The sequence below is a fragment of the Fistularia commersonii genome, chromosome 33 (genome assembly GCF_037954325.1).
Source record: "Fistularia commersonii isolate RoL2024-O1a breed Wild chromosome 33, RoL_Fcom_v1.0, whole genome shotgun sequence".
Lineage (NCBI taxonomy): Eukaryota > Metazoa > Chordata > Actinopteri > Syngnathiformes > Fistulariidae > Fistularia > Fistularia commersonii.
Genome location: NC_141316.1, coordinates 11,011,721 through 11,038,042, shown reverse-complemented (window position 1 = coordinate 11,038,042; position 26,322 = coordinate 11,011,721). Strand labels below are relative to the sequence as shown.

The window sequence follows — 26,322 nt, the reverse complement described above, 5'->3', positions numbered from 1 at the left end:
AGGTCGTCCGGCCCATCTTGTTATCGCACGTCAGCGATTCAGCAAAGCCCCGCACAAAGTAACAGACCGACTTGGGTCAAAGTAAGAACCCTTCTCAGAACGCTGACGAGAAAATCGGTCTAACTTGCATCCCGCTCCTTTCTTCCCGCAAGAATACGGAACACCTGCGTGCAAAGGGGCAGAGGAGGGAAGATCCGGGTAGAAGGATGCTGAGGTCGGAGGTCTAGAGGGGGACCAGAGAGGAACTTTAAGGGCAGGGGGAAGAGGACGGTAGATTTATTGGTGTGAGATGAGAGGGTTAGATGGACGCAGGCGACTTGCCGAGGTCCAAAGGAGACGAAGACGACAGTGACCGAGCCTGTACGGGTCGACTACTGGCACCGGGATAAATGTTTATCACATATTCATACAGGGATTCACCAGAATGTCAAGAAAACCTTCCTGAAACAACTACACATCAAAATCCCAAACAGCAAAACATCTATCTGACTATAAGAGTAAGTGTGTGTGTTTATGCGTGTGTGTTGCACAAAGTGTCCTCCATACTAACGGGCAGTTGTCTCTTCCAGTTGACCTCCGACTAATCATTGCAGGTACGGCCCTGAGACCGGGCCCCGGACCCTCCCCGGACCCTCCCCGGACCCTCCCCGGGACCCTCCCCGGACCCTCCCCGGACCCCGGACCCGCCGCGCCGCCGTCCAGCCCCGGTGTTTTGTTTGGGAGTGGGTCGATGACCTCCATTCCAGGCGGACCAATCAGGTGAAAGTAGGTTACGTTCGCACATGCGCAGTGGCACCATGTTGATATCCTGCTTAGTAGTATTCATTTAGACGGAGTCCTTCCGAGCCGAGCCGAGGCGCAGCGGGGGTCCGGTCCGGTTCGGCCCGGGCAGTGAGCTTCAGTCGACGGGTATCTGCATGAAGGGCTGATGGAGGACACTCGGGACCTGGTGAGTCCTCCGCGGAGCAGCGGGGCCCGGAGCCCCGCTTCGGGAGGCTTTGCTGCGGGCTGCTCTGCTCCTTTGTTGTTATCTGTTTACGCTAGCTAGCTGGGCTCCGGCGGCGCTAACCGCGGCTCGGAGCTCCCCGGAAGGCCGGGAGGGGAGAGCCGTCGCGGCCTCGTCCGGTCGCGGCCCGGGCGAGGCCGCGGGTCGCGTCCGCTGCCCGTGGCGGTGCTCTCGGGAGCGGGTAAACAGGTTTCCGCTCGGCGGCTGTGCTAACGGCTGCTAGCATAGGAGCTCCGCGCAGAAGGCCGCTCCGCCGGACCGCCTCCGCTCAGAGCGCCGCCTCGGCGGCTGGGAGCCGCCGGAGCCCCGGCCTCTTTCCGCCCGGGATTTAAAACACATTTGACGGAAACGCAGCGAGCTGCGCTCCGGGACCAGGAAGCAGGCCGAACTAGAAACAACTTGCTCCTCGGGCAAAGGGTCGTTTCAAACGGTCAGAACGCGACTGTTTACACTCCAGCTGGTGGAGCTTACAGGCGGGGAAGAGGCTGAGGTACCGGGGAGAGAGTACCGGGGACCGGGGGGAGAGAAAGAGCCGAGAATGTCACGGTACCTCCGTTATTCTACAACTTGCAGTTTCTTTGTGATTTCATTGAATGAAAACCGTGTTTGTCACTATAGACACAACCTGTTCCATCATTTAACTATACCGCGTACCCCGTGTACTTGCCCCAACTACTACCATATACCCCGTCTATTTGTCTTAAATACTCCCATGTACCCCGTGCATGTGTCTTAAACACTCCCGTGTATGAAAAGTGTGTAAAGATTCAAGCGTTTATTGTTGCATGTACAGTGTAGAAACGTGTTTCCCTGAACTTTGCTGGCTGCAGTGCTGTTAGATATGTGCTGATAGAAAGCACGTCAACATTATTCTAAATATGATTATAGATATGAATATGAACAGTGGCAGTGCAATAAGAGGTTTGAATGCAACTCACAAAGTGCAGGTGCAAGGATGAGTGCAGTTTAAGTGGCAGTAGACTTTAAATGTGCAAGGAGACAAATGAGTATCAGCTGTTAAAGAGTCTGATGCCGGTCGGCGAGAACGAGTTCTTTAAAGAAGCATTTGTAAACATTGTACCATCACACACAGCTGAACAGTACTGTGGATGACAGATGTCTTTTTAGATTTGCAAGACATTAAGAATGTAATATTTTGTGAATTTAAGGAGTATTTAGATAATATTGGTTGATTTGGTCAACCAGATTGATTGATTGATACTAAGACACTTATAGTTTTATCACTGCTTACTAAGACACTTTATAGTTTCACTGAAACACTTTATAGTTTATAGTTTATTTTTATTTCTAATTCTGCCTTTCTTTTATTATTTATTACTGTTATATTTTCTGTAACTCTGGCACTGCAATTTCCTTCGGGATTAATAAAGTTGTTCTTATTCTTATTTGTAGTGGTAAAAAAAGCAAAGTTATCTGCATGGGAGTGCATTCAAGCACACGCCATGTGCACGTTCGCCTTCTGTCACCGCAGAGTGGAAGACTATTCACCAGCTCTGCAGACAGAACATGCTGATGTTTTGTTGAAACCGCTTTAGTAGCTCTGTGTGTGCGTGTGTGTGTGTGTGTGTGTGTGTGTGTGTGTGTGTGTGTGTGTGTGTGTGTGTGTGTGTGTGTGTGTGTGTGTGTGTGTGCGTGTGCATGAACCTAGTGTCTGTCTCTTTTTGATGCTTCAAGTGTGCTTTTTGACTCAATAGGAGTCCAATAAGAGTGAAGTTATTGCGATGTCCACGTTTTCCAGTCCTTGTTTCGTATTCAGTATCACGGCTACATTTGTTAGTGAACCTCCTCCGGAACTATGAAGAATGCTGCATTTATGGTATTCTGAATTTAGGAGAAGAATAACTCTTGGGGCGGGATGGGAGCATCACATGTGCGAGTTGGTTTTGTCCCGTGTGAATCCGGGCTCCAGGCCCCTGTGAGCCCGAAGGCAGGATAAGCATTCTAGATCGTGAATGAATGAACAAATGAATGTTTAACCTGTTAAGACCGTTGATTACGGTGCAAAGTTACATCATGTAAATGTCCCACGTCATGGAAAATGAATTCCTCATGTTATTCTACATGGTGGTTTTGGTCTCTGATGTTTCTACAAACTGTGGAAAAAGACAAGTCCGTCATCCGGGGGCGACCTCTGACCTCCTGCAGGTTTGCAGTCCGTGACACTTGGACAAGCTCTTTTAGATGATGGAAGCGACGGCGGAGCCACTGTAATATTGTCGAAGCGTCCGTCAGAGCATGCCAGCGGCTCTGCTTCAGAAGCCGGCGTTCTTACGGACCACCAGGCTCAGATCTAACCGCTTGTAGCTCACTGAATTTTCAACCGTTGCGTGCGTCCTTTGGTGTGAGTCCCTCTGTGGGACACCAGTTGGATCTGTGAAGACTCATCCTGGGGGACAAGCTTCCCGTGAAAGGAAGCGACGCAGATGTATTTTTCAAACATTGTAACACCTCTAAGCTCTCTGTCGTCTGGATTGTTAGCGCATCTGATAAGGAATCCATCCCCGGAGTATCGGAGCGGCCGCTCGCTCGCACGTTCCCAACCTTGTGTGTCCACGGATCAGAAGCTCAGTGACGGCTCCTGTGTTGGTGTGCAGGTGGCCCAAGCTGGCTGAGTAGATCTGTGCTAGATCCCAGTTGGACCTAAGATAATCTCTTCGGTGTTACTTTGACTTGCGTCGGTATCGGACTTTTCAATTTGACGGCGTTCTCGCACCCGCGGCCTGTTTCGTCACGCTTGAAAATGTCCGAATACTAGCTATTCTCCAAAGCCGCTCCTGAGGTCTTTATTTCGTCGACGACGCTGCTAGCCTGCGCGCCGAGTTACGCCGTCTTTGCTAAAAACACGGGGAGGACGGGAGGACCTCTTGACACGGACAGAACTTGAGATGTACCGAAGGTGTAATCGCATCCCGGTCTGCAGATTTGACTTGAAAAGGGAAGCGGCGGCCCGTCGGTGTTTGCGGAAGCTGATCCCGTGTCGTGTCGTTGGCTGTCAAGGCTGAACGCACCCCACGTTCGGAGCGAAAGCGGAGGGATTCGTTCGGGATGTTCGATGGCTACGACAGCTGCAGCGAGGAGTCCACCAGCAGCTCCAGCTCCGAGGACAGCGAGGACGAGGCGGTGCCCTCCATCCCCGCCAGCCTGCCCATCATCAAGAACAATGGCCAGGTCTACACCTACCCGGACGGCAAAGCTGGAATGGGTCTGTGCACGCGCACGCGGTCGGTGTCGGCGGCACGACGAGGCCTCGCGCACTCTAACGGGCTGTTCTTCTGTCTCCCGTTCTTTCACAGCGACGTGTGAAATGTGTGGGATGGTCGGAGTGCGGGATGCTTTTTACTCCAAAACCAAGAGGTTCTGCAGCGTGTCCTGCTCCAGGAGCTACTCCTCCAATTCCAAAAAGGCCAGCATCCTGGCCAGACTGCAGGTAGAGGCGGCGGGGGAACGAGCGGTCGATCGCGAGCCCGACCCGTTCGCAAGTTTCCGACGGCGGCGTCTTTGCCGCGGCCCCCGGGGACTGACGGACTGCTGTGTTCTGCTTTTCCAAGGGCAAACCTCCAACGAAAAAGGCTAAGGTCCTACAGAAACAACCTCTGGTGGCAAAGTTGGCAGCTTACGCCCAGTACCAGGCCAGTCAGCAGAGCCAGGCCAAATCTAAAGCCGGTATGTAAGGGTGGTGGAAATGCTGCTTTAGGCTCCGCGTTGAGCTGAAACCCGACCTGACGTTGTGCCATTCCTCCAGTGGTCCCTGCTGAAAGCTTCGACTGGGGCCGCTATATCTGTAGCAATAACACAGCTGGAGCTCCGGTCAGCTGCTTCAAGCATGTGAGTAGAGAACACGCCCGCATAGTCTGCTTTTTTTTTTTTTTATTTGTTTTTGGACTCGGTGGCTCTGTAACCCCCCTGTGCTGTGCTCCAGGCCCCCATGGGGATGTGCTGGGGGGGCATCGAGGAAGGAGTCAGGGTAGAAGTCCTCAACTCGGACACGAACCACTCCACCAAGGTGTACTGGATCGCAGAGATCGTTAAGCTAGCAGGTAGGAGCGCCGCTTCGAGGGAAGCTCCGGGTCGAGCTGGACCGAGTCGTACGAGAGCTGCGCCCGCATCGTTCCTCCGGAGGGACGGCTGCGCTCTGAGGGTACGCGCTCCTCGCCACGCTCACCGACCGTCTGCCTTCGCTCCCCCAGGATTCAAGGCTCTCCTGCGATACGAGGGGTTTGACTCCGACAGCAGCAAGGACTTCTGGTGCAACCTCTGCATCCCGGAGGTCCACCCGGTGGGCTGGTGCGCGTCCAGCGGCAAACCTCTCGTGCCTCCCAAAAGTAAGTCCGGGCGAGGGCGGAGGGCGGAGGGCGGCGTGGGCGGGCCGCCTCAGCTCCAGCTTCAACCGTTCTTCCCCGTCTCCTCCAGGCATTCAGCATAAGTACACAAACTGGAAAGCCTTTCTGGTCAAGCGTCTCACTGGAGCTAAAACACTACCGCCTGACTTCAACGCTAAGGTGGGACCGTCCTGCAAAATGAAGCGTCGACGGTGAACGTGCCGGGCGTACGGGCCCGTATGTTTGTGGTGCGGGTCCTCGGCGGGCGTCCCGGGTCGACCCCCCAGCCGGGACCCCTGGCGTCCCGCAGGATCGGCGCTCTCGCTCTGAACCGGACGCTGTTCCTCCGCAGGTACATGAGAACACACAGTTCCCGTTCAAGAAGCTGATGCGGGTGGAGGTGGTGGACAAGAACTACCTGTGCCGGACACGGGTGGCGCTGGTGGAGCAGGTGATCGGGGGTCGCCTCAGGCTGGTGTACGAGGAGAGCCAGGACGGCTCGGACGACTTCTGGTGTCACATGTACAGCCCCCTCATCCACAACATCGGCTGGTCGCGCAGCATCGGACATCGCTTCAAAAGATCCGGTGAGGCCGGGGAACCGGCTCAGACCTTCGCACCTCCGGCGCCTTCGCCGCCTCTTAATTTGGACCTTTCTCTTTCGCCAGACATCGCAAAGAAAATCGAGGGTCAGATGGACGCTCCTCCGCAGATCTTCCAGAAGGTACGGGACAACTGAGGCGAGCCCTCCGCCGGGGGGGGGGGGGTCGGACCTGGCGCGAGTAGATGGCTGGGTCCTGACGGGTGGGCGTGAGGGTTAAGGGAAGTCGGGGTTTAGGGGGGCTGCACATCCCAGGAGATAGAAGGCCAAGGTGAAAGTACGTTGAGATGCTGCTTGTGTTCCAACCCTTGTGAAGGTGAAAGAGGTGGATCAGAGCGGGGACTGGTTCAAGGACGGCATGAAGCTGGAAGCGATAGATCCCCTCAACCTCTCAGCTATATGTGTAGCCACTGTAAGAAAGGTGAGTGTGTTAGCGGGGCCTCGCCGGGAGGCGCCCGACGGCGTCCACGCTGACGGCGACCTTCGCTCCGCAGGTGTTGGCAGACGGGTATCTAATGATCGGGATCGACGGCTCCGAGGCGGTGGATGGATCGGACTGGTTCTGCTACCATGGCACCTCCCCCTCCATCTTCCCCGTCGGCTTCTGTGAAATCAACAACATCGAGCTCACGCCCCCCAGAGGTGACCGTCGCTGCGCGGTTATAGACGAGCGTCCCGAGGCCGGTGAGGCCGGTGAAGGTGTCGTGCTGAAGTTGCCGTGCCGCTCCACAGGGTACGCTAAGCTGCCATTCAGATGGTTCGACTACCTCAGAGAAACGGGGTCCGTAGCTGCCCCCGTCAAGCTCTTCAACAAGGTAGGTCCTCCTCGCCCCGTCGCTCCAAAGGTCCCCAGAGCGCCGCCGCCGCCTCACCTCGCTCGCCCTCCCGTCCACCAGGAGGTTCCCAACCACGGCTTCCAGCAAGGCATGAAGCTGGAGGCCGTCGACCTGATGGAGCCGCGGCTGGTGTGCGTCGCCACGGTGACACGGATCGTGCACCGGCTACTGAGGATCCACTTCGACGGCTGGGAGGACGAGTACGACCAGTGGGTGGACTGCGAGTCTCCGGACCTCTACCCCGTGGGCTGGTGTCAGCTGACGGGCTACCAGCTCCAACCTCCGGCCTCTCAGAGTAAGAGTCCGTCCCACCGAAGGGACGCCTCCGTCCGCCTCCGTCGCCTCCGTCCGTCCAACTATTTTACGCGAGACGCGGACGCCACCCGACGCTGATAAATGAGGTGTCTGCCGGCGGGTAGACTCCCGGGAACCTCAGCAAGAGTGGCTTTCAAATTAGCCGAGGAGGCGATGAGATCTCGGAGAGGAGCCGGGAACCAGAAATGAGCAGAAGAATTAGAAATGTTGATATTTAATGGCGGAGACGCAGCTAAACGAGCCTTGTGTTCTGTCGGTTGCCAGGTAACAGAGAAATGCCTCAGTCGGTACCCAAGCAGAAGAAAAAGGCCCAGCAATACAAAGGTCAAAAGAAAAGTGAGTCACCCTGTTCCTCCTCCTCTTCCTCCTCTTCCTCCTCCTCCTCTCCTGCTGCTCTGGTGGTTCGGTGCTGTGCTCTTCTCCGCCTGGCCTCCTGCGCTGCTTGTGCCGATACCTCGGTCCAACTCCTCCTGTCCTCCTGCTAGAAGAACCCCAGAATGCTTCGAGGGTCGCCACGGCGACGTCCACACGCGGGTAGCTTAGATAAAACGCCGGCCGGGCCGAGGGCCTTCAGACAGCAGAGCTTGGTTGTTGGGTCGACACGTTTCCGGACGTTGTTCCCGGGAGATGTTCTCCAGGACATAAGGAGTGCTGTTGGGGCAGCTTTCGGGGACCTGGACCCTGTGGAGGGTCTGGGGTGTTTCTCAGGGTGAGACAGATCCTCATCCATCTGCCCTCTTAACCTGCGCTGGGCCACAGCTTCAAGAGCAGAACCTTCTGAAACCTTCTGAGGCAGATTCAAGTCTGCTCCCGCACAAACGGCAGCGTGAAGAGGTTCCGGCCCTGGGAATGTAAAAGGTTGTTGTCGAGAACCTGAGAAGGAGATCCAGGGACGTTTCTTTACTCCTTTGAAATGCACAGATCTTCTGGTGGAGGAAGGCTTGTGTCTTCATGATGTTCCTCTGATGTTCTCTCATCTGAAGCAGGAAGCAGCTGCCTCCTGTGTCAGTTAGATGGCGCGTTGGTAGATGTTTGTGTGATGGAGGTGTTTCCTTCTTTCTTCCTCCAAAAGCTCTCTGGAGCGTGCAGGTGTTTGGTAGATCTCCGGATGTTTCCATCCTAAGCTTGTTGTTTGCAGCTGTTTTCTGCCGTCGTGTCTCAGACACACACTTATCTTCAGATGTTTAAGGCGAGTCCTGTCGGTGGAGATGGAGGATCTGACGCGCTCGCCGGTCTGTTTCATGGAGTTTGATCTCCACATCGGGGCCCCGGTGGACCTTCTGGAGCCGACAGTCTTCCAGGCTCTCCTGGGCGTCCCCTCGGAGAGCGCTCTCGAGCGTCCGCAGGAGATCATTGTGAAGCCGGCAGGTGTTTGAGGGGCCTCCTCGCGGGCCGGGAGTGCGATGACCCCAGCAGATGCCGACCAGAAGTCCCAAGCATTCTGGAGGCGGGTTGTTCCGGAAGCCGCCTTCTGCTCTGCACCGGGGGACCGGCTTCCACCCCCAGGGGGCAGATAGAGTTTATGAATTTGAAGAACGGCAGGCACGAGAAAGTGGAACACAGTGATTTAATTGGCTAGATGAAGAAGATCCAGGAGGTGGACAGGAGCTGAAAGGAACATTCACAGAATTCTCTCTCTTCTTAAGTTGAGATGCGGCAATGTCTGAGAAGCACAGGTGATAAAGTCTCCCTTTCATTGCAGATTATTCTTCATTTAACTGGCAGATTGAGGGGCAGCGCTATGCTGGTTGCTATGCTGGTTGCTATGCTGGTTGCTATGCTAACCAGACCGTGCTGTGGATGCAGTCGGAGAGCTGGACTGGAAGCCCTGCTAAGACTGGCCATCACAGGGGTTTGGCTCAGAGGTCCGCTCGCCGCCTGGGGCCTCTGGAGCTCCGCCCCCTGAGGCCCGGGCCCTCTGGAGCTCCGCCTCCTGAGGCCTGGGCCCTCTGGAGCTCCGCCCCCTGAGGCCCGGGCCCTCTGGAGCTCCGCCTCCTGAGGCCCGGGCCCTCTGGAGCTCCGCCTCCTGAGGTCTGGGGCTTCTGTAGCTCCGCCCCCTGAGGCCTGGGCCATCTGTAGCTCCGCCCCTGAGGTCCGGGCCCCCCGTTAGCTCTGCCCCCTGAGGTGCGGGGCCCCCGTAGCTCCACCCCTGAGGTGGGGCCCCGGCAGCCCCCCCGGGCCTGTTGAGACGCGGGCGGCGCGGTGGCGGCCTGATCTGGGGCCTGTTTAACCTTCCTTCTGATCCGTTCTGAGCACTGAATGACCCCGTGTGTGTCGGGCCCCGGGAGCTGACCCCAGTCTGGCTTGGTGTTTAGAGAGGAGGATTCCAGTCGGCCGGCGGCCCTTCGGTCAGGCGGGCAGGAGGAGGAGCTTCTCGGGGGACGAAGAGCAGAGCCCGCCCCCTTACCCGGTCCAGGGGCCGGCTCGGCCCCGGCCCCGAACCCACCTCCGCCCGACCCGCCCATCAGGTAACGTCGCACTAACGTTCACCGAGGAGCCGGCGCTGCCGAGGCCAGAGCCGCCGACGCTGCACGTTCACCCGTCTCACCTCACCCGTCCTGCCGGCCGGAGGAACCTTCTCAGATGCATGTCGAGCAGAACCTCCCGATGACTCACCGCCTCCACAACATCTCCCTCTTCTGTCTCTTCTGTCTCTTCTGTCTCTGCCTCTTCTGTCCCTCCGGCTCTCAGACTCTCTCCTGCGGATGAAGGAGGAGGCCCCCGAGGCCGACGAGTTCACCTTCTCGCAGGGGACCTCCGACCAGGAGAGCAACGGCTCGGGCAGCTACTACATCAAGCAGGAGCCCTGAGGCGGGTCCCCGAGGCGGGGGCTCCCGGGTCGGAGCGGCTCGGACCGGGAGGCCCGGGGGATCCGGTCGGGGTCCCGCATCTCGGGGCATCGTCCCTCCCGCCCCGGCAGAGACCTGAACTAACTGTGAGAACCGGCCCTTAAGGTCCAGGTCCTGAAGGTCCGGGTCCCGAAGGTCCGGGTCGGGACCCGGGCGAGCGGGAGAAGAGCTGTGTATATTAGTTTCCTCTGGCAGGCGGACGTTTACTTTGTACTAGTACTTGAATATTTTGTTTTGTATGATTTGCAGTTGTTGGGTCTCAATGTTCTCTGCGTTTGCTGGTGACTCGTGTTTCCGAGGACGTCCGGAGGCGCGTCTCCTCCGGCGGCGCCGCCGAGGCCCCGCCGCTCCGGCCGCTCCGGCCGCTCCGGCCGGTCCTTCCTCCCGCAGCCGCGTCACGCTTCCCCGACCACTTCTTTCCCGCTGATAGCCTGTGAGATCTCGGCGGCGGCGGCCGTTCTCTCCGTCTCGGCCGCGGGTCCGAGGACGACGGGGTCGCATTGGACCGGCCGGCGCGTGAAGCGATTGAGCTTGAGACGGATGAGCGGCGGAGACGCCTGGAGGCAGCGCCGCTTCCGGGCCGAGATGAGAATGTCCTGGGAGTCTTTGAGGGACCGGAGGAGCGAGGCGTCGGTCGGGGGCTTTGTGTCGTGGCCGAGGCTTCAGATGGGCCGAGGAGATGATGAGGAGGAGGAGGAGGAGGAGGAGGAGGAGGTCCTTCTTGTCCGAGCGCAGGGCGACCGAGCAAGAGTCCGACCCTCCGCCGCCCTGCCCGGGTCAAAGGTCAAAGGGGCAAAGGTCACGCGCCGTCTCCTCCATGCCTCCGGAGCCGTACTCTGCTCTGATGCCCAGATGCCATCGGACCTTCGTCTCCTCCCGAGAAGATTCCTCCTAAATCCATGGAGGAATGTGCCGGAGGCCTTTCTCCTCTTTGCCCTCCTCTTCTGGAAGCTCTGGTCCTTCTCAGCTCCGGTGAGGCTTTAAGGGCTTCGCTTGTCCAGATGTTCTGATGAACTGCAGCTGTGATTTGGAAGCTCCGTCTGTTCCTTGGCGCTCCCGCCGTTCGGCAGAAAGTCTCTCCCACCGTCTGGACACACGTCCTGTGGGACTCCGAGGTGGACCTCAGCTCTCTGCTGAGCTTCCCGATGGTCCTCCGGGACCTTCTGGAGGCCCCTTGGAGGCGCGTCTCCACCGCAGAGGTGTTTCGGAGCAGGAAGTGACCCCCGGATTGTTTCTCCCTCTCGTTCCCTCGAACCCCCCGCCGGGTGATGTGACCTCCATCACACCCTCCGCGGATGCTTTGGTTCTCCGAGCCAAACGTCTCCAGGGTCTGGAGCTCGGCGAGGGCGAACGCCCGGAGGCGGGAACCTCGTCTAGACAACAGCGGCTTTGACTTAACCTCCTCCTCATGTTCCCAGGTGTGCTGTGGAGTGTGCTGGTCCATATGCAATGTGTGTGTGAGTGTGTGTGTGTGTGTGTGTGTGTGTGTGTGTGTGTGTGTGTGTCCTCCCCCGTCGGTCTGTATGCAAGCTGGTCCCTCCCTGAGCCACAGAGCGAGCCCTCTGTCCCGGTGAACGATGCACTGCTTCTGGTTGTACAGACAGATTTCTATCGACCCCCGAAAGACAAGGCGTGACTCCTCGCAGCTGATCCTCTACTACCTCCTCGTGCTAGCCACTTCTTTAGCTAACCCAGAGTCACGTAGCCTGGCAGTGCGTTAGCGTATGCAAACACAACGACCCGTTGGAAGCCACCCAGAAAAACCAAACGCGGAAGCGTGGGAGCGCGGCGAGGGCGTCTGCGGCCCCACCATATGCAATAAGAGATCCCAGATTATTTTACTACTTTAGATAAAGCTATAGCGCCCGCAGACCGAGGTTACAGAAGAAGATATCAGAAGATTTAACAGAAACCTATTTTATGACTGTGATTTATCAGCCGAGAAGCTTCTCGGCTCCTCCTGCCGGGAAGCTTCGCCGCCCCTCTCAGGAAGGCCAGACCGGGCAGCAGCAGACCACGGGACGGGAAGCGGAGCTCGCGCCGCCGTCGGCGGGTCGGCGGGCCGAGGAGCTCTCCGTTTCCCGTAAGCTGGCGAGAAATGGGCCAGAAGGCGGCGTTCCTCCTGAAGCTCTTGGGACGGAGCGGATGTGCGGCGCGTGCGGTTCGTGCGACGGGCCGGGAAGGCCTTGGAGAACTTCTCCGGTCTCGTGCGAGCGTCCCAAGAGGGAGCGCCGAAGCCGCCACTCCTTGGCGCCGTCGTGTCCGGACGCGATGTTTGTCGGCTGCGGCTTCTCCTCGTGTTGACGCTCGCTACAAACGGCGGTCCGTTTGTAGCTCCGCCCCCCGCCCGTCCCCCGGGCGCCGGCGCCGAGCCTCTCGAGACCAAATGAGCAATAACAGACGGGTCCGTCGCATCCCGGGAAGCAGATCCGGCAGGGATGAAGCCGCAAGACCAACTGCATCAGAATCTTAGTAGAGAAAAGACTGTTCGCCAACTAACTGCTGCTACACCCCGAGAGTAACCCCACAATCACATGCACAATCTACACTGTTCCTCACTGAGATCTGAAACCTCCTCACCATCTGGCGCTCGCCCCGCCCCGGCGTGCGCGCACGTGGAAGAGGAGGCGGCGCGCTCGGGGTTCGGCCGAGGTCGCGGGTTCTCGCCGGCTCGGAGGGAGGCGCGGAGGCGCGGAAGCCCATTTCTGATTTCTGCCACGGGAAGAAACCTCAGTCGAAAGACGCCGCGCATTTAGAAAGTGTCGCGTCGAAGAAAAGGACGCGCTTTTGATTTTCGATGAAACTCGGGCAGGATCTTTTTGTAGACCTGTAACTCTCAGGTGGGCCACCAGAGGCCGAGCGGGACGACGGCGGTCCTTCGCGTCCGTTCTCCGTCATCTTTCCCGCACCTGTCAATCACGGCCACGTCCGGAGAGCCGCGGCGTCGGCGCAGACGAGGAGAAGGTCCTCCGACCTGAAGTGAATCCGGCTTTTTCCCACCAGATTCACCTTTTCTAGCTAAAAACCCAAATCCCAGCGGCGTGGGGGCGGAGCCTCGGGACCCCGGCGCTCCCGTCGGGCCCCGTCGGGCCCCGTCGGGCCCCGGCGCCGAGGCCACTGTGAACGTGCCGCGACTCCTTCTCTCCCTGGCATGGATGTGCTTCTGCGCCGGGCTCCTCCTCCCGAGCGCCGACCCGGAGGAGGCCGCGGTCGGTTTTATTGTATTTTCTTGGATACTAACACGGGTCTTTTGTATGTGATAGCCCCCTCCCCCTCCCCGTATATTAAACCATTATATCGTGGTGCTATATATATTTGATAAAAATGTATTGGGATTACTATTGTCTGAAAATAATTGTGAGTTGAGAGGGTTATGGTGCAAATTTTATTTTGGATACAAATACAAAACAAATCTATGTTAATAGTTATAAATCTATTGATATTAACACTGACCCTTGAGGTACATTATTAGATTGCAGTTTAAAGTTTGTACATCTTTTGATAGTGAAAGCGATTTTCTTTCTAATGGTCGATTTGTGCTGTGATCAAGCTTTGATAGACTTTGTAAATAAAGCCAGATGTTTGGATCAATATATTGTTTTGATGGATGGCTTCTCTGTTTACAGGCATCGCAAACTGTTTCTGCATGGCTGTGAAACTTTATCTGGTGATTTTTTTTTTCTTTTTTTTTTTTTTTTTTCAATTCAACTTTTACACTGAATAAAATGGCTTATGACTTTAACCCATAGCCGTGGAGTCTTTGGAGGGCGGCGCTTCCTCGGTTCCCCTGCGAGTAGATCTCCGCCCTCTGGCACCTTCTCTGTTCTCTGTGAGTCTTCAGGACCTGGATGGAGCCCACTCTTATATAAACATGATGTTAGAGGATCCCACCCTTCCAGGATGTAGTGTTTACAAGCTTGGAGCCGCCTGTGCTCCTCCTGTTCTTCCTCACACTCTGGCTGGGATTTTAGGAAACTTTTTTTTTTCTCAAATGTTTCCAAGAAATTGGAAACATTTGACCATCTAAAATCAATCATGAAAATATTTAAAATCTAAATTGGTTTGAAATGTCAGACTAGAAATCCATGAACCTCGGAGCTCCAGCAGGCGTGGAAGGCGGGTTTAAAGAATGTTTGGGTTTAAATGTTGCTCCAGCAGCTCTCCAACCAGCGGCTCCACAGCAGTGGAGAACATCCACAGCAGTGGAGAACATCCACAGCAGTGGAGAACATCCTGGCTGGTCCAGGGCTGCACAAAGGACACGCCGGGACACCAAACGAGCGAGAAGCACTGACCTCATCTCACTGAGGCGATGGAGATGGTGGTCCGGTTCGCCTCGGACCCCCTGCGGCTCGCAAACCAGCCCCACGGAGGCGAGGATGGTGCTGTAACACGTTTTTGGTGAGGCTCAGGGAGTTGTCCGTGTGACATCAAGGATCTGTCTTTTTCTTCTTATCGGCTGCAGAAGCCTCCCGCTCTGTGGACAGACCCAACACCTGGGTCCGCATGGTGTCCCTCGGTCCTCCGGTGTCTGTAGTGGGGGCTCCAGACGTCGGGTCGGTCCGCTGTTGCGGTGTTCTGCCATCCGGGCAAAGCCACGTTCTGCTGCGGCTCTGGGCTCGTCCTCCTGGAGAAGCTGGCCGAGGACAGAACACCGCACACATAAACTAACACACCAACCTGCTCCGCTGCACTGCTGCTTTCTAACAGATTTATATTAATATTTTTCCCATTGTAGTTTTGTGCTTAACTCTCACCCTGGAGATGAACGGTCTTCTGTTACTTCTATCTTCTAAGGGCTGCAGGAAGCCCTGAGGATCCAGGCTTTCCCTACCTTCCGATTGCTCTTTTCTGCAGATTAGAAACTAATTCCTAATTGCTCCTGGCACATCTTGCAGAGGCGTGGTTGTCCAGAGGAGGAAGACCTGTACAAGTTGTAGACCGAGAGGGTCTCGTCTAAGGTTCGAACCGGGGACCCGGCGTCTGACCGCAGCTCGGTGCGGAGGCCGCATTTCCTGCCGCTCCGTTCACGGTTTTGTCTTCGGTCGCTTGAACGTGCGAAGCGCGAAGCTCAGGAATGACGGGAACGCAGAGCGCGAGCGAGGCATCCGTATTGTTTCAAAGGTGGCCTGTAGGGAGGACGGAAGTCTGGATGCAGAGCTGCAGGTGACCTCGTCGGTCCAGGACAGACCCGAGGCATCGGAGCAGCAGAAAACATCAGGCTAAAACGCCCCAAGTAGCCACTTCGCTGCCAAAGAGGCCTTTCTAGAGACAAGGAGGGTCAGCAGCCGGAGGTGGAAGTGTTTGAAGACACTAGCACATCAATGGTTTATCAATCCATTAATTGATCAACTTATTTTTGAAAAGTAGTTTTCACTGTTTTAATGGCAGTAGTTTTTGACAAATAGTTGAGTTCACTTTGAAAGTACTTGAACACAAGAGCTTTCTTGGAATCAGTTGGAGCTCCTGCGGCTCCCGGACAAAGTGACTTATCAGAAGACGCTTCACATCCAACACTGCTTCCAAAATCATTCAGAGTTCTTTCCAGGAAGTGGCCAGCTGGTCTTTATGGAAATGAGCTGCGGAGGAAACTCCACGCTCGCCGGAGCCTCTGAGGGTCGGACCGCCTCCTGGCCGCCGTAGAAAGCCGGTCCCGTCGAGCAAAAACGACAGAGGCGAAGCTGGGTCGTGTGGAATTTTATTGGAAAGCAACAGTCAGACAATGTCGGGTCCGGAACTGCGGGAATGTTTCTACAGGAATGAGGTTCTCCCGGTCCGAGCGCCGCATGACAACGTTCCAGGAGGAGGGTCCGGAGACCCCCGGCTGCAAACACAATACCGAGTCAGGCAAATGTTAGAGGGTCTCCCTGGCTGCGGGGGGCCAGAGCTTAGTAGATCCAGCTCTTGGCACAGCTCTCGTAGTCCACCAGCTCGCTGTCCTGGAACCACAGGGAGATCTCCTTGTTGGCACTCTCCTCTGAGTCACTGCCATGGATGATGTTCCTGTGACACACACACACACATACACACACAGTCAACACACTGAGCAGCCAGCCTGGAGGCCAAGCGGCGCAGGCAGGAGGCAGCACTGACTTGGAGACGTCGATGCACATGTCTCCTCTGATGGTCCCGGGAGCAGAGTCTGCAGGGTTGGTGGCGCCCAGCATCACCCTGCCCGTCTTCACGGCACCCTTTCCCTCCCACACCTGGAGCGTCACACGGAGGAGACGGAGGTCTTGAAAAGTGCCAGTCAGTCACACTTACGGAGCAGAGGGACCAACGGAACCTCGGTGACACGGAAGCCGTAGATGTTCGAGCGGGCGTCTCACCATGGCGACCACGGGTCCGGAGCTCATGTACGCGATGAGGTCTTTGAAGAAGGGTCTGTCCTTCAGGTCGATGTAGTGGTTCCTCAGGAGGGCGTCGGGGGCCTGAGGGACACCAGACACAGTTAAGGGTCTGCGGGTTCCGCTCCGCTTTCCCTGCAGGAGCGACGCCGGCTCGTCCCGCCAGGGCTGCTCTTCCCGTCGAGGGTCTCCAGACACATTGAAGCGAGAGGAGAGAACCCCGCCGCAGCAGAAAGGACGCCTCCGTAAACAATCCCAGGAGGGATAAAACCGGTCGGCTCCCGGCTTTCAATCCGGACCTCCTACTACCGGACCGGTCGGAGATCTGGATCCGACCCGAAGAGGGAAGTCTTTTATTTTTAGACACTGACGCTCTCCGGCTCATCTGTGCAGACTCTAAATCCCCGCCCTGAGAAATGACACCACGTTAATGGCGTGCTTTCTGTTGTCTCCTGGATTACTATAATCTGAGATTTTGCAGATAACATCCATCTATAGTTGCGGCTCCAGATCTTCCGGTATTAACCGGCTGAAAAGGCCTGATTGAAGCCCTGAGCGGAGCCGCTCAGCTCATCGCCGCAGGATGGCGGACAGAAGCTCCCTTCCCTTCCAAACTCGGCACCAGTTCCTGTTGGACTCGGGTTGTCAAGGAGAAACCGCAGCCCTCCCCCGCTCGTGGAGCCGGGCCTCGGTGCAGAACGAGGGCTCGGCTCTAAAGCGGACGTCAGGGGACACTTCGCCATTGGCGCATTCGGAGGTTCCTCTTCTGGAAAAAGGAAATGTTCAGGCACCCGTCAGGAGACCGCGGGGCCGTCGGTGGACCATGAAATAAGAAAAGTCTGGATCTGGACGATATGTGATGGAGTTGCGTGCGCGGCCGAGCAGATGAGACCACGGTGAAAGCACCCTTCGGAGAACCAGGTCGACGCCCAAGACAACCACGGGTGTTTCTCAACGTTCTAGTGTTTGAAGCAAAGGCCTCCGCAGAGCCGCGGTCTGAGACGGAGAGCCGCCTCCGGAGTCCGCGGAGTCGGAACCGAGCCGGGAGGACGGACCGGGCAGCCAGAAGAGCATTTTGCAGCCTTCGGAGCAGGAAGGCCTTGTCAGGCCACGAATTGCGACTCGCCGGATGTTATGACTGAAGCAGCGGCCGCAGCTTAGTATAGGAGGATCACAACAGACCACAATAGCCCCTCAGGAATAGCAGCTAATCAGATCACCGCAGGTCTTAGCGGCTCCTTGGCACACACCGGGATCACATGCTAGGCTGCCGTTACCAAAGAAGATACGGCGGCGGACTCACGGAGAGCATCTTCATGCCAACCAGCTTGAAGCCTTTCAACTCGAACCTCTTGATGATCTCCCCGATGAGGCCGCGCTGGACGCCGTCGGGCTTGATGGCGATGAATGTGCGTTCCGCGTTCCTGAAAGAGAGCGTCGGGACGTGAGGACAACGGATCAAGGTCGGAGGCGGGAAAAAGACCGGCATCTCACCGCGCTCTGCCGGCTTTGGCACAGGAGACGCCGGGGCCGGACGCCGACGGCCCCGACCCCATCGCTCACGACACCGACATGGACAACACTGCTGGGCGAGCGAGGAGCTCAGCGATCTTCTCCGCCCGGCTCGCTGGGCCCGCCCACAGGGCTAACGCTCATCCTCTAGATGAGACGGGGCTTTGAACGCTCTTGACACACGGCCTGTGACTGTTACTAGTAAACGTGGCAGGCCTCTGCCAGGGAGGCTTAGACAACCTTTGTGGTACAAGGGAAGCGGCTAGAAGAAGAGTTACCTATTTCCCGTCTTACCTTCAAACCACGAGGAGTAAAGACAGAAGACTATCATAACTCAGAGCGAGCCAAAATCACACAATGATCAATGATCCACGGGTTAGCTCCACTGGTCTGCTTTATTTTTAATTAAATCATGTTTATACTTTATAGGGAAGCCGTAAGTGACCGAAGCAGGTTTCTATTATTAAAATAGGCCAAGTGTAATTGTGTTAAAACCAGGGCTCAAATGAGTGAAGGAGCACTGGAAGCAGTTTCTCTAAGCTTAGACGACCCTCATCCACTGAAGGGTGTGGCAACCGGGAGATGGACTTTGACGCAGTGACAACTTTATGGGCCAAACTGAAGAGGCGGTCATCTGTTTCCTAAACTGCTCATTGAAACATTGCTGAGAGGTGATTTGGAGAGTTGGAAACTTGAGTTGATATCTAGGATGCCTGCTTCATACACAGAGGGGAATATCATGCAAGGATAATCTTAATAATCTGACTCTGTAAAAAGAGTATTTTACACTTTTCTTACTTCATGTCTTCCATTTTGAATCTGCCACTCCGACAAGTCTATTCCCAAGTCACAGGTTGGATCACGCCGCCTCCAACGCTCTGGCCCACTGTCTGCAAACAGAAAGCAAATCAGACATTGATTCAGGTTTTTACAGATCATGCATTGATGCCAACAAGCAGATTATACAACCTCGCCCGCAAACTCTTCTCAGCCAAAGCAACACCCTGTAATTTAGCTATTAAGGGAAAGATCTCAGCAGGACACGACATAACTGATGCGGACCGGAGCATTTAGACGTTTCTGCTCATTCAAACTGGACGATTTGCTCACTTCCAAGCTGTTCTTTCCACGTATCCTTATGTAAAGCGCTTGGTGACCCGGAGCGTCCGGACAGTTTGCAGCAGAAAGAGCAAACAGCAGCCGCAGTCGAGGCGCAGCGTGAGAAAGACGATTTAAAGCTGGCCGACCGCTCCTGTTACGCGACACCGGCATCACGCACAACCTCCACGAGTGCAGTCATCTAAACGTGACTAGGCGAGTTGGATACCAGTTAACTTACTGTTTAAGGCAGATTTTCCGGGAACAAAACCACACGTTTCCTCAACGAAGCCGAGGCAGAAGACTTAAGCTAACCTAACCGGAGGGGGTGCTAAGTAAAAGCAGACGGCTAACCGGGGGAGGAGCTAACCGGCTAACAGGCTAAAGGGGGGGGGGGGGGCCTGCTGCAGAGAGCGACTAACCGGGGGACGAGCTAGCCGGCTAACCGTGATGAAGCTAATTGGAAAACGCGGCTAATTAAAAGGAGACAAAACCAGAACGGAGACAACTATCAGGGAGGGGCAGATAGCCGGGGCTGCCTTGCTAACCGGGGGAGGGAAACTAACCGGAGGAGTGAAACTAACCGGAGGAGTGGAGCTAACCGACGACATGACAGGGAGCGCGCGCAGAACTGTCAGCCTAGCATAGCATGCTCGTTAGCAGCCGTGATGTGGCGGCGGCGGCGGACCGGGAAGGGAACCGTACCGCAGCCGTCCAACGACTCCCGCCCCGGAGAGGCAGGGGACGCCCGGCGCAGACGGCCGTCGGCCGGGGCGCCGTCTAGAGACTCGCGTCAAATGGTGGAACAAATTAAAACAGTGGCACAAAAGTCGGCTAGCTCGGCGGACCCGGCCGCCTGCCGACCCGAAGGAGGGCGCCCGGTGGGGCCGGTAGAGGCCCGGGCCTCCACGCCCCGCCACATGGCTTATTGTTCTCGGCGAGACACCGGCAGTGGACCGGGAGACGCCCCGCTGCACGGCGGCACACTGTTACTCGTCAGCTCCCCGGGCCGCGACACCGGCCGCCCGTGATGTCGGCGGACAGAAGCCCGTAGTCTCCGAAGTGACGAAACTAGGAATCTTTATCTACAAAATGGCTTCTGAGCTTACACGTCAGCGGAAAGAACCGGAACACCGAGCCCTACCGTGACTTTGGTCTCCGCTCGGACGGGATGATAAATCACCTTTCTCCGCGGGATGGGGGGGCTTCGGGGCGGAAGACTGCGGCACCTGCTTCGGTTTACCGGGAAACAAGGGCGGTGACACGTGCGCAACCGGATTTTGTCGGCGGAGGCGGAGACTGGGACCGGGCAGCGCAAATCTCGCGAGAGAATCACGCCTGACACGGAAGCGGTCCGTGGACGAGATCTTCAGGAAAGTACAACACGCACACACACACACGCACACACACACACACACAAACACACACACACACACACACAATATGTATCTCCATAGACCTCCATGCCTGCACTGACAATGTGCACTTTTGAATGAGCCGTTCACTTGGCAGTAGTATCGCTGTCTGCGGCCTGACAGGTGCATCACCAGCTCATCTACATTGTTTACATTTCCACTGTCGCTTTCACATTGCTGCCTTTTGTTATCTTATTACGCATTTAATTTCTTCTCATGTTACCGATGCTTATGTCCTACGTGTCATTCTCTGCAGGCGGCAAAGAGAATTTCATTGTGCAGTGAATTTGACTGTAACACTTGACTCTCATCATGATGGCGCTACTGTGAGTGAAAAGAAGAAAGAAAAACCCTCTGTGAGTGTGTGTGTGTGTTTCCATTTTTTGCTTTGTTTTCAGGTCATTTTTTTCTTCCAAGTGCTCTCTATTGAATTTGTGTTGTTCCCCTGTTTTTGAGAGCAATGAAATGGGAAAGGTGGAAGCCAAATGACTGCAGCAGCAGCAGCAGCCTCTTGTCCCGGTTGTTGGTTTCCAAAACCTCTTAATTTCCACGATCCTTCTGGTCGGAGTGGAACGGCCATTTAGTCAGATGACGGCAGCTGCTGCCAGCGACACTCCATGACAGACGCGCCGTCGAGGCACGCCTAAAGCTCTTCAGCGTGCCGTGTCAACAACATGCTCGAGGGTCCTGGGTTAATACGACGGCTTTAGTCAGAGCATCAAGCCCAGGAATATCCAGTGTGCAGTGTGCTGCACGCCGGGCCGGTCAGCGCCAGATGGCCAGATTTGAGCAAACACGAGTACCCGATGGAGACGGATAATATATGGTTACTGGAATCGTGTGTGTGCGTGTGTGTCTGTGTGTGTGTGTGCCTGCGTGTTCTTGTGTGCGTGTCTTGCAAGAGTGATGATATCAGTAGATGTGAAGGTGTCAGCGGGGATGCTTGGATGTCGTTGGTCCACGAGGTCGCAGCCCAACTTCTAGTAGAATAGGCCGGTACTCCAGGGCTGCCTGCCATCTGACCGCTTTGTCTGCACCCACGGAGACACGCGGCCCTTCTTTTATGGAAATAGACTGCTTGCACGTCAGCCAGAGAGCTTTATGCAAGAATTATGGCTGAAGATCTGCAGTGTATGTTGTTATAAATCTCTGCTGCGTGAAATAAATAATCTTTAAGCAGCTGCTGACATTTCAGCCTGTCAAAGACTGCATTCTGAGCCCGTTCACTTTACTCAATGCAGATTAATGGAGGTTTTCTGAGCCCGGCTCTCCGGCAGCATGAACACATTAGCTCTGTCAGCCTGCAGCAGATCTGTGGGAGTGGATCTGCTCAGAGTCGGAGGCTGAATGGCGCGGCGGCGGCGGTGGCGGCGGCGGTGGCGGTGGCGGCGCGGGACCCCCGGATGAGCAGCCTCTTCCTGCGGGCTCCTGGCTGACTGTCATTACCGGGATTATTAGACGGGCCAAAGTGGAGTGGCGTTCCTCAAAGCTCCTATCTGACACCGGAGCTTTGGTTGCATTAGGAGCTCATCCAGCCGTACGCGCCGACACACACACGTGCACACACACACTATTCAGATGCTGTCGCTGACACACACACACAAATTAAAGAGAGAGCGATGAATTTGGCGCTCAGAACGAAGGCAGGCCTTCCTTCTATAAATCAAAGTTATCTTCCGTCACAGTTTTGCTGCAGAAAACCCCATTCTGAAAGTTAGAGGCTGTTTAATAAATCCACATAAAAACCCAATCAGTGAATTCCACAATTTTTATGGACCTGGCACCAACGCTGGTGATATGGAAGGGACGTATTTCCTTCAATTACACTTCTAACTTGATGTAGTGTGTGTGTGACAGGATTCATGCGGGCCGGTGGATTGGACCAGCGCCGCAGAGACGGATGGATCTTCTGCTCAACGCATCTGAGAGGGTTCTCCATCGTCCGGGTCATGGTCCGTGGATCCATCGACAACCGAGGATCGACCGCTCACGCGCAGGTTAGAGCCTCCTCCTCCTCCCGGCCAGAAGGTCCCTGCTTGGATTCCCACAGCAGGCCTTCCTGTGTGGGGTCGCCATGTTCCCATCATGTCTGCGTAGGGTTCTCCGGGTTCCTCTCACAGTCCGACACATGCAGGAGGTTCGCTGTCCATCTGTGTGACAGCCAAGATGGGTCGGGCTCAAGCTCCCTCCACCAGTAACCAACCCATGAATGAATTTCGTCCTACAAACTCTTCGGACCTTTTCGGTCCGGGCACCCTCCCCCGTTCCCTTCTCCTCCCTTCTCCTCTCCACTCACCTCCCCTTTGCCCACCCTCTTGTCCTTCCTCCCCGGCAAAGAGTCGTCAAAAATGGAAAGTTAATCCCCGGGTGTAATCTCCCGCCTTCTACTCCAAGCCCTATTTTTACCAGGCATTAAGGCGAGGATTAAACCCCCTCTGTCTCTGTGTGTTACTCAGGAGGACGACACAATTGAAAGTTACCTGCCGTGTAACCTGCTCACCGCATCACCAGGAGGACACACACACACACACACACACACAGAGTGAGAGGTAAGGAGGTGTGATGGATGGCAGAGGAGCTGCAGAGTGGTTGTGGTGTCTTCATCCATTCCACACAATCAGCGCGGCTCTCAGACCCTGCTGATGGGAATGGCTGCTATTATCAAATCATCTCCATGCACACAGTCACATTCTAAATCTTGAGTGTGAAGAGGTTAGACAACCAAACACACACACACACACACACACACACACACACACACACTCTCCCCCGCCAGTCTTCTCCATCAGAGGGCTGCTCGGCAGCAGCAGCCTCCAGGCTCTGGAGAAGGAGATGGATGTGTGAGGCGTCTCCCTTTATGAGGCCTGTAGATCTCTGCAGCCCAGGAGGGGTGTGTGTGTGTGTGTGTGTGTGTGATCACGGCAGAATCATTACTGTAATATAACCTGCATTGTTTTGTCGCTGTGGTTGTGAGGAGCTGGGCTCTGCTTCCAGGGGCCAGCAGGCCTCTCTGGAGGTCACTGTTATGAATTCACAATCCTAAGGAACGTTGAGTAAACCTCATTATGTCAGGTTCTACTGGTTCCCTGCCTGTTCCTCGCGGTGTCTCCGACCCCCCGGGGGGGCTTTGGGCTTCTGCATCCTGTTTATTGATGCCATTGGAGTGTGTGTGTGTTTAGGTTGCAAAGCACCGGGATGCCCTGGGTGATCTCCATCCGTCCTGGTTTCTTCTATTAGTGCACTCCAACCTCAGCGTTCGCTCAGCGGCGCAGGAACGCAATTACATGCTGAAATACAAGTGTTTTTTTCATTTATTTCTCAGTTTATTTTCTCGGCGTGTATTTGCGAGGAGGTAATAAACACGGCGTTGGACGTGCGCGTCCCGTCCCTCCTGGGAACACGCTCGGCCTCTCTGGACGGGCGGACGAGGAGAGAATGATGGCGAGGAGAGACGAGCGCCGCGGAGCAAAGATCTATGCGCCCTCTCCGCGGCTTCGGAAAAACCCTGACAAGATGTAGTAGCTATCCATCCTGCGGTGGCCTCCGCACGCCGCCAGCAGCTTTGTCATTTCCCTCATTGATCCCCCAATAATGTGTTACACGGCCTCCATTTGCAGGCAGGAAGCAGGTGTTTGTGCCCGAGGGACACGTCGCCAATAACCTGGAACACGCCGGAACAAATAAGATAAGATCAGCCGTTATTGATCCCCCTGAAGGGGGGAGCGGGGGAGGGTTCGCGGTGACGCCGCAGCACGGGAGACGGACAGGGCTGCCCGGGAAAAACTCTGATGGACGAGCGGGGAAAATATGAACGTACACAGCTACAGGAGAAAAACTGTGAGACACTGGTGCGGTGTGCTGTAGGGGTAACAGAGAAGTTCAAGGTGGAGGTGGGACACCATGGTGGATCAGCTGTGGGCCCCTTCTTGTTCGCAATGGTGATGGACAGGCTGACAGATGAGGTTAGACAGGAATCTCTATGGACCATGAGGTTTGCAGAAGACATTGAGATCTGTAGTGAGAGCAGGGAACTTGTGGAGGAAAATCTAGAGAGGTGGAGGTATGCTCTGGAAAGGAGAGGAATGGAAGTTAGTCGCAGCAAGACAGAATATATGTGTGTGAATGAGAGGAACTCAGGTGGAACGGTGAGGCTACAGGGAGTGGAGATCAAGAAGCTTGAGGATCTCAGGTACTTGGGGTCAACAGTCCAGAGCAACCGAGAGTGTGGAGAAGAGGTGAAGAGACGGGTTCCAGCAGGTTGGAACGGGTGGAGAAAAGTGTCAGGGGTTCTATGTGATAGAAGACTTTCAGCCAGAATAAAAGGAAAGGTGTACAAGACAGTGGTGAGACCAGCGATGATGTTTGGACTAGAAACTGTTCCAATGACCAAAAGACAGCAGGCAGAACTAGAGGTTGCAGAAATGAAGATGTTGAGGTTCTCTTTGGGAGTGACCAGGATGGAGAGGATCAGGAATGAGTCTATCAGAGGAACAGCACATGTTAGATGTTTTGGAGAGAAGGTCAGAGAAGCCAGACGGAGATGGTTGGGTCATGGACAGAGGAGGGATAGAGAATATATTGGTAGACGGATGCTGGAATTGGAGCTGCCAGGCAGGAGGTCTGGAGGAAGACCAGAGAGAAGATTTATGGACGTCGTGAGAGAAGATATGAAGGTAGTTGGTGTGAGAGAGGAGGATCCAGAGAATAGGGTTAGATGGAGAAGGTTGACTCGCTGTGGCGACACCTGAAGGGAAAAGCCGAAAGAGGAAGAAGAAGAAGCTAAAGGAGAAAAAGAGCGCTGTGAGAGGAAGAGATAGTCGGTGGCAGGATCGGAGGGAGACCTTCTGAGCAGAGGCTCCAGGGTCTTCCTCCTCCATGGGGTCTCGGGGTTCCTGCCGCTTGGTCCTGGTCCCGACACGGCGCTTGTCTACGTCTTTATACATGGGTTGCAGCTCCAGGTTCTTCTCAATCGGCGGCTGGAAGTTCCAGCTGTGTGACAGTGGGGTTCAGGGGGAGAAGAGTATTTGTTTGCACACTGCGGCACCTCCACGCCGGCAGATTAGTAACAGTCACAATGCGATCCGCCGGGTCCTGGAGGCCAGCGTGGAGTGTGAGCCGAGCTGGATCTGAGTGAAGTATGAGACGCCCGGTAATGATGCGCTGCCGTCCCCTTTCCTCGACGCCTCCGGCTCCTCTCATTAAAGTTCTCCTCGGTGCGGCTCCTTGTTTTGCACACAAATACAAAGTTTTCAAAGCTTTTATTTTTGCCCTAGATTCCTTTTTTTTCGATCATAAATCATGCATCTCCAAGTCCACACAAACAGTCCGGAGCTCTTCGGCGGAGCTGCGAGCGCAGGCCGGGACGGTCGGACCGCCGACGACCCCGAATCCAAAGTTTCGACAAAGACGAGAAGCTACGACAGTGACCCCTGGGTAATATTCTTGGCAGGAGTCAGTCAGTCGTATCATGTCTGGAGGCTCTCAGTCGTTCGCTTCATGGTGAACTCTTGTGCAAATCTTCTCGTGGCCGCCGGACTTGAATTTCTTCCGTTCAAGGAGGTGCTACTGGACCTGCGCTGTGAGAAGTGCCTTCAGCTAAGCTTTGTTGCAGTGACGTGCGCTGAGGTTGATGGCTGCTGAGGCACTGACGTCATCACCGTCAGATTTACAAACATATGAACCTACAGAGCAGCTGAGTCACCATGTTATTGGCAGCAGTTGACGAGTTTTGTTTAAAATATCATATCAGCATTCTTTACATACACAAACTATAGCATAGGAAAAAGCACATGTAAAAAAAACGTCGTTATCTCTTACCTTTACTTGAAAACGAAGTCCATGCGTCGCTGCTTCTGAAGAAAAGTATGGATAACTTGCTTGTAGAAGTCTTCCTTCTCTTTCTTCACTTTTAAAAGTCTCTCTGTCTCCCTGGAAATCACTGCCAGTGAAGACAGTCGTCCTCGTCCTTTGAGTCTTTTCAGTGCTCAGAACGAGCGCTCCGCC

At 55.4% G+C, this 26,322-nt stretch overlaps 2 protein-coding genes and 1 long non-coding RNA gene across 6 annotated transcripts; 2 read left to right on the top strand and 1 right to left on the bottom strand.

Moving 5' to 3' along the window:
* Positions 1-640: 640 nt before the first annotated feature.
* Positions 641-13,684, top strand: mbtd1 (mbt domain containing 1). 2 transcript variants are annotated; one of them, XM_086140463.1, is made up of 17 exons: positions 641-949; positions 4,025-4,229; positions 4,321-4,454; positions 4,576-4,690; positions 4,770-4,852; positions 4,947-5,064; positions 5,215-5,349; positions 5,438-5,526; positions 5,699-5,933; positions 6,015-6,070; positions 6,264-6,368; positions 6,442-6,589; positions 6,680-6,762; positions 6,844-7,078; positions 7,363-7,434; positions 9,414-9,566; positions 9,790-13,684. In XM_086140463.1, exons 1-17 carry the CDS (start codon positions 929-931, stop codon positions 9,906-9,908), a joined length of 2,106 nt encoding a protein of 701 aa, XP_085996589.1. In that variant the 5' UTR covers positions 641-928; the 3' UTR covers positions 9,909-13,684. The 2 variants fall into 2 exon arrangements, with proteins under 2 accessions (XP_085996589.1, XP_085996590.1); XM_086140464.1 differs by lacking the exon at positions 9,414-9,566.
* A 1,945-nt stretch (positions 13,685-15,629) lies between these two features.
* On the bottom strand, positions 15,630-20,224 carry nme2a (NME/NM23 nucleoside diphosphate kinase 2a). Of its 2 annotated transcripts, none has more exons than XM_086140462.1 (6): positions 20,088-20,224; positions 18,605-18,696; positions 17,598-17,718; positions 16,277-16,378; positions 16,041-16,153; positions 15,630-15,950 (listed from the first exon to the last, which is right to left on the bottom strand). In XM_086140462.1, the coding sequence occupies exons 2-6, from the start codon at positions 18,616-18,618 to the stop codon at positions 15,836-15,838; spliced, it is 465 nt and encodes a 154-aa protein (XP_085996588.1). In that variant the 5' UTR covers positions 18,619-18,696; positions 20,088-20,224; the 3' UTR covers positions 15,630-15,835. The 2 variants fall into 2 exon arrangements, with proteins under 2 accessions (XP_085996588.1, XP_085996587.1); XM_086140461.1 differs by having other exon boundaries at positions 20,049-20,207.
* Positions 20,225-20,576: 352 nt separating this feature from the next.
* On the top strand, positions 20,577-23,177 carry LOC147215076 (uncharacterized). 2 transcript variants are annotated; one of them, XR_015104289.1, is made up of 3 exons: positions 20,577-20,675; positions 22,177-22,316; positions 22,776-23,177. It is a non-coding gene; the product is annotated as an uncharacterized LOC147215076 (long non-coding RNA). The 2 variants fall into 2 exon arrangements; XR_015104290.1 differs by having other exon boundaries at positions 20,588-20,675; positions 22,163-22,316.
* Positions 23,178-26,322: the final 3,145 nt, after the last annotated feature.